General features: G+C 42.0%; 2 protein-coding genes across 2 annotated transcripts in view; both read right to left on the bottom strand.

The window, feature by feature from the left end:
* The window catches only part of TM7SF3 (transmembrane 7 superfamily member 3), a 34,998-nt gene extending 30,456 nt beyond the window's left edge, over positions 1–4,542 (bottom strand). Inside the window, exon 1 of the mRNA XM_006737928.3 lies at positions 4,280–4,542. Within this exon, the coding sequence (XP_006737991.2) occupies positions 4,280–4,370 (91 nt within the window). The 5' untranslated portion in view covers positions 4,371–4,542. The remainder of the gene's footprint in view (positions 1–4,279) is intronic.
* Positions 1–12,228, bottom strand: part of ITPR2 (inositol 1,4,5-trisphosphate receptor type 2) — an 838,078-nt gene that overhangs the window by 623,822 nt on the left and 202,028 nt on the right. The window lies entirely within an intron of this gene.

The following is a 12,228-nucleotide window of genomic DNA, read 5'->3' on the forward strand; positions in this document are numbered from 1 at the left end:
TGAGCACATGTGTTGGTCTGTTTCTGGACTCTTAATTGTATTCCAGTGGTCTATTTGTCTATCCTAACACCAATATTACATTGTCTTCATTTCTGCCCCAAATTTGTTCTTTCTCTTCAAGACCATCTTGACTATTTTGACCATTTTTCATCCCCATATATATTTTCAAAAGCAGCCTGTCAATTTCCACAAAAAAAGCTGCCTGGAATCTGATTGAGATGGCAATGAATGTATTAATTTAGGGAGAAATGCTATCCTTAAAACATAAAATTTTCTAATTTATGAATCTGAGATATCCCTCTGCTTATTTGGCTTCTCAATTTATCTCAAGAATGTTGTATGGTTTTTTTCTGTAGAGATCTTTACATATTCCATTATAATTACCCCTATTCTTTTTTTTTTTAAGATTTTATTTATTTATTTGACAGAGAGAGACACAGCGAGAGAGGTAACACAAGCAGGGGGAGTGGGAGAGGGAGAAGCAGGCTTCCTGCTGAGGATCATGACCTGAGCCGAAGGCAGACTCTCAACGACTGAGCCATGCAGGTGCCCCAACCCCTAAATATTCTATGTTCCTTGATGCTAGTGGAAATTCATTTTTCCTTTTAAATTTCAATTTCTAGTTGTCTCTTCAACAATCTGCCTTTTTAAAAAGTTCTCCAGGTGATTCAAATGTTCAGCCAGGTCTGAGAACTCCTAACACAGTGTTTGATGAATTAGGAAAAGATAAATATATTTTTTCCTATTCTTAGTCAACTTTAACCTAACTTCTGTGTGCAAATCCTTTGGCAGTATTACCTTGGCAGTCTATTAGCCATTTCACAATTTTTATAGAAGACTGCATATTCATCAAACCAGTTGTGGTTTGACTCTTGGCTGTGCAGGGCTTTGTTATATTTAACATCCTTGTGTCTAGTACAGTACCAGTCACATAGATGGCACACAGTAAATGTCTGGTGGGAAGGATGGTTGAATGTTACGACCTCAGGAAAGTAATGTACTTCCTCTGAGCCTCAGTTTCCCCATGGTGAAATGGAGGTGATGTACTATATACATCATTTGGCTGCTGAAAGTATAAAACAAACAGGAAAACAAATTTTAAACTGTCCAATGCTACACAATAAAGTATCATTACTAACTTCCCTTAGCTTTCCAGCATTTCAGAGGCTCATCTCCTTATTAAAAAAAAAAAGAGAGCGCCTGGGTGGCTCAGTTGGTTAAGCGACTGCCTTCGGCTCAGGTCATGATCCTGGAGTCCCGGGATCGAGTCCCGCAAGGGGCTCCCTGCTCGGCGGGGAGTCTGCTTCTCCCTCTGACCCTCCCCCCTCTCATGCTCTCTCTCTCTCATTCTCTCTCTCAAATTAAAAAAAAAAAAAAATCTTAAAAAAAAAAGAAGTCAGGCATTCAAAATGGCCCTGTGAATAAACTAGTAGAAAGAAGGGGACTATACAAGCCCAGCATGTCCATCACAAACATCAAAATGAGAAAGAGACTCCCATGGAGCAACAAGGAAAAGTACTAAAAATCAAGATTTTAACAGTACAGTCTGGCAGAAAATGCATTTGATTTCTACTCATAAAAACAGACACAGCAGGGCGCCTGGGTGGCTCAGATGGTTAAGCGTCTGCCTTCGGCTCAGGTCATGATCCCAGGGTCCTGGGATCGAGTCCCGCATCGGGCTCCCTGCTCCGTGGGAAGCCTGCTTCTCCCTCTGCCTCTCTCTCTCTCTCTCTGTCTCTCATGAATAAATAAATAAATAAAATCTTTAAAAAAAAAAAAAAGACACAGCAAAAGGAGACATGTATCCAAAATATATCCTGAAGGAGAAGGAACTTCTCTAAGCCATCTGGAAAAGGATTCACTTTATGAGGCATAATTAGATCTTATGACTTTGTGAGTGGGAAGGAAAAAGACAGCACATCAAATGATATTGCAGACAAATGGCTAACATGGAGACAGAGCACTTAGGCTGTGGCTCTCTTCTAAAAAACAATGGCTCTGCTTTTTCTGCCAAAGATATATTTTGCCATCTGACCCATAGCCAGGCACTCTCTTCTATTTTTCATACCCTTCCTCCATTCCTACCCAGAGTCATTTTTCTTTCCAATAATTTCTTTCTAAAAAGAGCTGCCCGATCCTAATCTTTTCCTTTTCTTTCCCAATCAGATCCTAAACTCGAACCTTAAAATTATCCAACTCATTTTTTTTTTACTAAAATTTACCTGTTTGTGCTCTGACACAACCAAATTCCAGATCTGTGAAAGCTTAGTCTTTATAATTCTCTTCAGATGAACTATCAAAAAAAACAGTTCAGATACTTAAGTTGGTCGGCATTCAACTGCCTCTCCCCATGTTTCATTTATATGTTATGAATTTTCACTAGCCCTAAACGCTGAAACACAAATGTACACAGTACCTTTCACATACTTTTAAAAGAGATCACTTGCAACGAACTACACCAATGGCCTGCTACCTTAAATTCAACAACAGCAATAACACAAATACTAGAAGGCCCACGTGACATTCTGCTCAACTCCAATTACTATTGTAATTCCATGTAAATTACTAGATATGAATGTAAAACAAGAATGAAGATAATATTAAATACAAAAGTACAGAACTAGAAAAGATGTGGATCACAGCCCTCCCGACTCAGAAGCCTTAATCAAGTACAAACTCAATCTTTCAAATTCTTCACCTGTTAAAATGGAGATAGTGGGGCACCTGGATGGCTAAGTCAGTTGAGTGCCTGACTCTTGGTTTCCACTCAGGTCATGATCTCAGGGTGGGATGGCGGGGTGATTCAGCCCGACATCAGGCTCCTCAATCAGCTGGGAGGAGAGTCTGCTTGGGATTCTCTCCCTCTCCCTCTGCCCCTCCCCCCTTGCACTCGCTCTAAAATAAATAAATTTTTAAAAAATAAAATGGAGATAGCATCACCACTACCTCTCTCATAAGGCTATTTTGAGGAATGACAATTCATAGAATTAAGTGTAAAGCACCATACTAAGTAAAATATTCTTATTGGAGGGCAGCTTTGTTGAAGTGGAAAGACCATGAAAATTAAAATTGCAGCAAGACACACTTGGGTTCAAATATCGCCTGTGCCCCTATTAACTGTTCACCTGTGTAATGAACATCATCCAGGGCCCCAGCTTCATCCTCTGCCAAGTGAGGAAGGTAATTATCTCATAGGGTTGTGAGGGTTAAATAACAATGCCATGGAAAGCACCTGGCACTTACTGCACACAGTGAAATGTCAGTGTCCTATTATTAACAAGGCTATTTTTTCTGCAAAAATATAACTGCCCTTTTCAGCTTTGGCCTTAACTCCTGTGCAATGATTCTATGATTCAGTTTGCACAAGAGCTTTTCTAAGATGAGCAATTAGGAACACAACCACGTTATTCAGAAAATACATTGGTTCAGAACTGCAACTGGTCTTTTTTTTTTTTTAAGATTTTATTTATTCATTTGAGACAGAGATACAGAGAGAAAGAGAGAGCATGAGCAGGGGGAGAGGGAGAAGCAGGCTTCCCGCTGAGCAGAGCCCGATGCAGGGCTCGATTCCAGCACCCTGGGACCATGACCTGAGCCGAAGGCAGACGCTTAACCATCTGACCACCCAGGCGCCCCTGCAACTGGTCTCTTAAGCTCAAAATAAAAGTAAGAATGTGATTAACCTCAGGGAAAAGCACATGATTATCATCAGCCTAGCACAATTAGTGCTTTTTTATGGTTTATATTAACAAACCAGGAGCTACCGCTAAAATGCATACACCGAGCACATGACCTATCCAAAGTCCCATTCTGGGTTCACTCTTCCTTTCAAACTCCGTCGAGCATAACCAATTTGAAAAGCATCTAGATTTTGGAGTGTAAAAAACCGCAGCAGCTTGGAGGAACATTATTAATAAAGCCCTTAGTTCTGCACCAAGCCTCACTGTCGAGTCTCAGATATTACCACTGGAGAGCAAAGAGGTGTTTTAATGCGTTAAACCTACAAACACATGGCTATCTCCCTAGGGAGATAAAAAACGTGTCTGAACAGGAGAGTTACTTAACCCTTCCCCATTTCCTCGGCCTAAATTAGGCGGTTGACGATGAGGCCTCCTTGGCAATGGGAGTTTCCTTCAGCAGGAAAAGACCCTGATCCACTCCTGCCGGTTCTGAACTACCATCTGCCCTGCGAGATGCACAGATCCCGAGGTGGACTGCGACCCTGCAAGAAATGCAAAACCAACTTGAGGCTGCAGAAGTGAGGCGCCCCTGACCTTACCCTCGCTGGAATTCCCGACGGTTTCGGCTCCACCGGCCATGCGGGGTTCGGACGCCAGCACCGCCAGAACCAGCAGCCGAAGGAGTCCCATGGCTGCCCGGGCCGGGCCCCGTAGCCTCGCCCGCGCTACCCCGGGGCGCTCGCGCCCGGTCCCATCACTTGCGAGGCGCACACGCCGCACACCTGCCAGTCCCAGAGGGCGGGCGCCCAATGCCAGCCGCACGCCTGCGCCCCACCGAGAGGTTTCCTGTTCCGGCAAAAACCCCGCAACCCCACACCGCGCCTCTCCCCGCCCCCTTTACGTCACCGCCGCGGGTCTCCCTCCGCCACGAGCGAAGGGGGGGGGGTGGTTCCATCCGGCGTGCGCCTCCTCCGCGCGCCCGGCGGGTTTGCTGGCCGCTGCGCTCTTCCGAGTGCCCGCGACACTGCGCGCGGGGGTGGGGATAGAGGAGACCTCGGAAAGTTCTGTGGTGTAACCTGTACTTCTCACTTTTGTATCTTTCCCACTTACGAAAACCACCGTTAGAGTAAGAAATAACTTTCTGTTGCGGCCTAACGTCTCCAGGCTCTTGTTCCTGGGCTTAACTGCCCTTTGCAAGAAGGACAAATACGAATCCGGTACTCAAAACCCACGAACAGTGGGTTGTTTCCCTTAGCTGCTCAGGCGGATGTTAGCACGAAAGTGCGGCGCGAGTTATATTTCTGTAGTAGTGAGCTCCACATATTAAAATAGTTTCATTTTCTCAAAGCGAAATATCCTAGAAGACTCCAGACCTTAACCCAAGTTCCTCTCTCAAATTTTATACCTGAGGGCTGTTTAAAGGTCAGCAGTCCATGTGACAGATGGTTCGTGAGGTAATTGTGGAATTAGATATTATAGACTCAATTATTTGGGGGGAAGATTGCTCTGTTTTCTTTTGCCTGCTCTTTAAACTTTCATTTAGATATTTTAATGAGCAACTATCTTGAAAAATACATTTTGGGTTATTCCACTACTAAACTACAAACTTGTAGCAATCACCCTAGTCTAAACAGGCACAACTCTTTTCCTGTTTTCCCTCTGCCTGGTCCAAAGGTTCACACCTCTGGTAGCACTGTCTATCCCTAATGGTGCTTGTTCACAGTCCCACATGTCCTCATTCCTGTAACTCTCAGTAGATGAAATCCCAGGATGATTATAAGAGTGATTATAATAAGGGTAGCATTTGAATCAATGGATAGAGTTAATAAACTGTTTGATAACTGATTAACTGCACCCTACTGGGGAGGAGGGTTAGAACTGTATCTCACCCTAAGCAAATGAAATCCCAAAGTATTCATTAAAACCATAAGAGAGGGCGCCTGGGTGGCTCAGTTGGTTAAGCGACTGCCTTCGGCTCAGGTCATGATCCTGGAGTCCCAGGATCGAGTCCCGCATCGGGCTCCCTGCTCGGCAGGGAGTCTGCTTCTCCCTCTGACCCTCCCCCCTCTCATGTGCTCTCTCTCAAATAAATAAATAAAATCTTTAAAAAAAAAAAAAAACCATAAGAGAGAAGAAATACATGCTTCTTATTTTTTTAAGACTTTGTTTGAGAGACAGAGTAAGCAGGGGGAGGGGCAGAGGGAGAGGGAGAAATAGACTCCCAAATGAGCTGGGAGCCAGAGGCGGGGCTGATCCCAGGATGGCAAGATAGGACATGAGCAGAAGTCAGATGCGTGATAACCAACTGAGCCACGCAGGTGACCTGAAATAAATGCTTAAAAAACAAACAAACAAAAGAAACAAAACTTGATCTCAAAATGGAAGGAACCTCCTTTTAAAACAGTTCATTTAAGCAAAAATCTATTTGAATCTGGAAGCGACAAGCAGGAAATGGTTAGAAGCATTCAGGGGAGGAACTTCCTAAGCAAAAAAAAAAAAAAGGAGGAAACCATAAAGGACAAGATTGATAGATTTGGCTTCTTAAAAATTTAAATTGTATGAAAGTCAAAAAACACCAACAGCAATATGAAAAGTCGAGGGGCACCTGGGTGGCCCAGTCCCATAAGTGAATGACTATTGGTTTCAGCTCCAGTCGTGATCTCAGGGTGGTGAGATCCACCCTGCCGAGGGCTCGGCACTCAGTGCAGAGTCTGCTTAAGATTCTCTCTCCCTCTCCCTCTGCCCCTCCTGCTCATGCTCTTTCTCTCTAAAATACATAAATAAATCTTTAAAAAATAAAAGCCAAGTTAATGACCAAAAAAAAGAAATACAAATGGCCAATAAATGAAAAACATTCAAACTCACTAGTAACAAAAACAACAAAAATCAAATTAAGACACTGAGGAGGTGCCTGGGTGACTCAGTCGGTCAAGCTTCCGGCTTTTGATTTCTGCTCAGGTCATGATATTGGGGTCGTGAGATCAAGCCCTGCCTCAGGTTCGGTACTTAGGTACTGCTTGAGATTCTCTCTCCCTCTGCCTCTGCCCCTCCCCCGACTTGTGCATGTGCACCCTCTCTCTCAAAATAAAGAAATTTAAAACAAAAAAAAATTTTTTAAGATTTTATTTATTTATTTGACAGAGAGTGAGAGCGAGAGCACAAGCAGGGGGAGCGGCAGGCAGAGGGAGAGGGAGAAGCAGGCTCCCCGCTGAGCAGAGAGCCCAACACAGGCTTCATCCCAGGACCCCAGGATCATGACCTGAGCTGAAGGCAGACGCTTAACCGACTGAGCCACCCAGGCACCCCAAAAACAAAAATCTTTAAATAAAAAAAGACCTCAGACATAAATATTTTAGAAGAATATCCAGTGTGGGTACAAGAGCTGAGAAGTAGACATTCTAAGATAGGACCAGTGGGAGTGAAGTTGACACAACTTTTTATAGCATAATCTGCATCAAAAATCTTAAAAATATTCATACCTTTGGTATGATAATTCCACTTTGAGATTTAAGAATGTATATATGTACAAGCATTAGATATCTGTATAAAATTAGTGCAAAAACTATCAAGGTATTAAAGATTTTATTTATTTATTATTTATTTGACGGAGAGAGCACAAGTGGTGTGAGGAGCAAAGGGAAAGGGACAGACTCCACACTGAGCACAGAGCACCCCCGTGGGGCCTGATTCCACAATCCTGAGATCACGACCTGAGCCAAAATCAAGAGTAGGACACTTAACTGACTGAGCCACACAGGTACCCCTTCATCAAGGTGTTAGAGCAACAAAACGCAATCTAAATGCCCAACAATAAGGAATTGATTAAATAACCCGTGATGCATCTATATAATAGAATACTGTGTAGCACTTCAAAAATCATGTTTTAGAAAGCAACTGATTGTGAAGTGTTTATAAAAAGGCAAGTTACAAAGCAAATATATATGTAGTATGAGCTTTATCTTGTCATTTTATTCATGTTTATACACATAGAGAAGTTGAAAAAATATCAATATGTTTAAAATAGTTATCTCTGGGTGATTGGATTAACAATGATTATTTTTTAATTTTTAAAATTTTTAATAATTAATTTCAATGGGGAGCTTGAACTCATGACCCTGAGATCAAGACCTGAGCTGAGATCAAGAGTCAGATCCTTAACCGACTGAGCCACCCAGGTGCCCCAAGAATGATTTTTGTTCCACATTTCTGTACTTTGTAAAAATTCAACATTGAATATGTATTGTTTTTGAATAAAACATTAATTTTTAAAAGATATGTATAATTTTAAAGATTTTCTTATAAAAGCATTCAGGATAACAGTCCACCTTCCTGAGTATGACACAATGGTTTTCATGATGTAGCCCCTGTCCACCTCTCCAGGTTCCTGCTGCAACTAAACTCAATTCCTCTATGCTGACCACACTGAATTAATTTCAGTTTCCTGAACTCACCCTACTGTCTCTCCTCCATACCTTTGTATTGCAGTTCCCTTTGCTGCAGAGGACAGCTGATGACAGATGTGTCAGCAGTCAGAAGAGGGCTTTAGTACTTTGGCTCTGAAATACTGTGACAGCTTGGGAAGAATATTGGCTGAGGTTCCTTGCTCATGTCAGAGTTCCACTGGCAACCTGTGAAGCAAATGCGCTCAGCAGCTTTGCAGATGAGTTTGTGATTCCTATGAATTGAAAGGAAATGCAGGGGCACCTGGGTGGCTCAGTCTGTTCAGCGTCTGCCTTCAGCTCAGGTCATGATCCCAGAGTCCTGGGATCCAGTCCCCACATTGGGCTACCTGCTCATCAGGGAGTCTGCTTCTCCCTCTGCCTCTGCCACTCCCCCAGCTTGTGCTCACTCACGCTCTTTCTCAAATAAATAAATTCTTAAACAAAAAAAAAAAGAAAGAAAGAAAGGAAATGCAAAAACTGAGAAGATCCCAAATCGAAGATATAGATAACTAGAGCCTTAAAGTCTGCCTAAAATTTAGAAAAGGAAGGAAGAAAGACAAGCAACCTATCCTAGATATTTTATAAAACCCAAGACCTTGGATAGAGATGAGGACAGGACTCTAGGGGAAAGGCAAGAAAGGCACTCTGTGAAATTTGCCCATTTATCCTATCCCACTCTAATCTCACCTTTGCTCTGTATTTTTTTTAACTCTTTTGTTCCTGTGGGTTACATTATTTTGACTGTGTTTACTAAATTAAATCCAAAAAATGTTTACTTAGTAATATTATATGAAAATCATTATGATAGAAAATGTATTCATTTGGTCCACAAATATGCATTCATTGGCTTCTATGTGCCAGACTAAATGCTAGGTGCTAGGTATTGGAAATACGGAGAAAATTAAAATGTTTTTTGCCCACAAGCAGCTCATGGTAGTGAGGGAATTAGTCATGTATGAAGAATTACCTCTCAATATGCTAAGTGCAGTAACAAAAGTATAAGGAACAATTGTGAAGATTGGGAGCAATTTTTTTAAAGCTTTTTTTTTTAAGATTTTATTTATTTATTGGACAGAGAGAGACACAGCAAGAGAGGGAACACAAGCAGGGGGAGTGGGAGAGGGAGAAGTAGGCTTTCCGCTGAACAGGGAGCCAGATGTGGGGTGCAATGCCAGGACCCTGGGACCATGACCTGAGCCAAAGGCAGATGCTTGATGACTGAGCCACCCAGGTGGCCCTCATTGTGCTCTGAAGAATATTAAAAAAAAAAAAATTGAAAGTCTAGAGAAAATTATAAAAGACTTTAGAGACATAAAGTTTATCTTGGCTTACTAGAACAACTCAAGTACTAAGAACCCCTAACAATCCCAGGTCCCAACGTGTAAATAATATTATTGGGACTACTATCTGAAAAATACTTCTTTATGCTTGGTAACACAACATCTACAAATATAATACACAGGATCTGTTTCCAAACAGAATACACTAAGTCTCCTACATATGATTAGATGATAGGTGATGTAGACATTAAAAAAACTATACTGTGTATGATTCAATAAGTTGTTCCCCCCTTGTGCCCCCCCCAAAAAAGGGGGAGAAGAAAACAAACTAAGCTCTTAGATTCCTCTGGGCAAAAGAATCCACAAGACTGACAGATTAATTGGAAGAGAGCCCTGAATCTAGATGGAGTCTTCCTAGGTAATCATAAATCTTTCTCTTTAAAATATGATAAAGTTATGCTGTGTTCTGGAGATATTAACTTCACAACATGGCACCAGAGTCACTGCCTATTAAATCCTATGACTTAATTGAGTAGCTAAGATAGCCTTCTTCCCTCAGAGCAATCAGAGGCCCTTGGTTGAAGCATTTTCCGAACTTACACTAGGTCTTTTTTTTTTTTTTTGAGATTTTATTTATTTTTTGACAGAGAGAGACAGCGAGAGAGGGAACACAGCAGGGGGAGAGGGAGAAGCAGGCTTCCCGCTGAGCAGGGAGCCCAATGCAGGGGCTCCATCCCAGGACCCCGGGACCATGACCTGAGCGGAAGGCAGACGCTTAATGACTGAGCCACCCAGGTGCCCCAGATTGGGAGCAATTAACTTACAGTAGGGTTTCAGGAAGGGTTTTATTAAAAAAATGAAATGTTTAAAATAAGGTGAGTGGATGGTCAACAAGGGAACAAAGGGAGTCTAGTATAGCAAATGCTTATTTATAGTATTTCAGCCCAGTGCTTGGAATGTTTTAGATGTTTAATAAATTGTGACTGAGTAGGCAATAAAGGTAGTTAAGAGTCTAGAATACTAAGTTGAAGAATTGTTAATGATTTTTTTTTTTAAATAAGGAGTCACTACAGATTTTTAAAAAATCAAAGTACTTACCACAAGATTAGCTATGAGTTGATAATTGAAGGTGGGTGATGAATACATGAGTTACCACCTTATTATTCTATTTTTGTATATGTTTGAAACTTTTGATAATATGAAGTGTAGAGGCGCCTGGCTGGCTCAGTTGGACTGAGTGACTCTTGATCTTGGGGTTGTGAGTTCCAGCCCCACACTGGGTGTAGAAATTACTACAAAAATCAGTAAATAAACTTTAAAAAATAATATGAAGTTTAAAAGAACATACTTACCAAAATTATGTGTTTAAGAGATATGTAATATTGGGTTTCTGCTCTTCAAACCATATAATCCAGTTGGGGATGCAAGAACAGCAAGTGAAAAAGCATATGAAAAGTGTCAAAATCATAAAAGGGAAAAGGAGTGGTCCATGTGGACTCCAGGAATTCATAGAATTTACATGAAAAAAGGTAAAACTGTAAAAGAGTAAAGAAATAGCAGCAAAGCAATTATTTGGATAAAGGTAAAGAATGAGGAAAGAGCTAGACAAGTGGTTCCCAAATGGGAGCAATTTTGCCCTGCAGGAGACATTTGGGAATATCTGGAGATATTTTGTATTGTCACCACTGGAAGGGGAGTTTGCCATTGTCACTTCATGGGTAGAGGACAGTGATGACGCTAAACATTCTATAAGGCACAGGATAGCACTCCAGAAAAAAAAAAAGAAGAAGAAGAATCCAGCTTAAAATGTCAATAGTGCTGGGGCGCCTGGGTGGCTCAGTCGTTAAGTGTCTGCCTTCGGCTCAGGTCATGATCCCAGGCTCCTGGGATCGAGCCCCGCATCGGGCTCCCTGCTCCAGGGGAAGCCTGCTTCTCCCTCTCCCACTCCCCCTGCTTGTGTTCCCTCTCTCTGTCAAATAAATAAATAAAAAATCTAAAAAAAAAAAAAAAAATGTCAATAGTGCTGCTGCTGAGAAATCCTGAGCTAGACACAAGAAGACTGTTTTTGGCAGGTGGGTTTTTCCCTGAAGTCCACAGCTTCAGAAGATTCATAAACCCCTTAAAAATGTATGAAAAATTTTGAACCTGGTCTGGGGAAAGGGTCCATAGCTTTCATCTCATTCTTAAAGGTGTCCATGACCAGAAGGGTCTTAAGAAGCTCAGGAAAACCAAGGGTTCAGGGATCATGGATGAAAAATCTGATTTCACTCAGAATATTATTGAGAGAGATGGCTGGATCTGTTCTCTGGAGACAGATTATTGTGACCCTTGAAAACCAGGCAGAAATGGCTGTACACCAGCCTGAGGTCTCAGTGGAGCTACTGAAAACCTGTAAGAAGATAATGACAGGACAAAAGCTGTGTCATAACATGATTTGTCAAGTGGCTCCTCTCCCCCAGGTGCCCAAGTTCTCTTCAATCAGGCAGCAAAACAGTATTCTCTCTCATTCATCCCTCTGTATCTAACCGGGCACCAACCCATGCTAACATTTCCTTCAAAACGAGCCTTTCTTCTTCTCTTATCAGAGTCAACACCCTAGTCTAGGCCCAACCCATTTCATTCTTGGAACTGCAAAGCCCTTCTCCCAATGAACCCCTGGGTTATTCACCTTTGCAAACCCAGCACCTAACACATTCTTGGTAGGTGGCAAGCATTCAGTAAGGTATACTCTCAACTGAGGATGGGAAGAGACAGTCACAAGATTACCCCATATTACGATTAAAACAAATTAGAGTTACCGCTCATTAATCCCATTATGGGGGGGGG

This window comes from Leptonychotes weddellii, chromosome 5, assembly GCF_054177405.1.
Source record: "Leptonychotes weddellii isolate Sample4059 chromosome 5, ASM5417740v2, whole genome shotgun sequence".
NCBI lineage: Eukaryota > Metazoa > Chordata > Mammalia > Carnivora > Phocidae > Leptonychotes > Leptonychotes weddellii.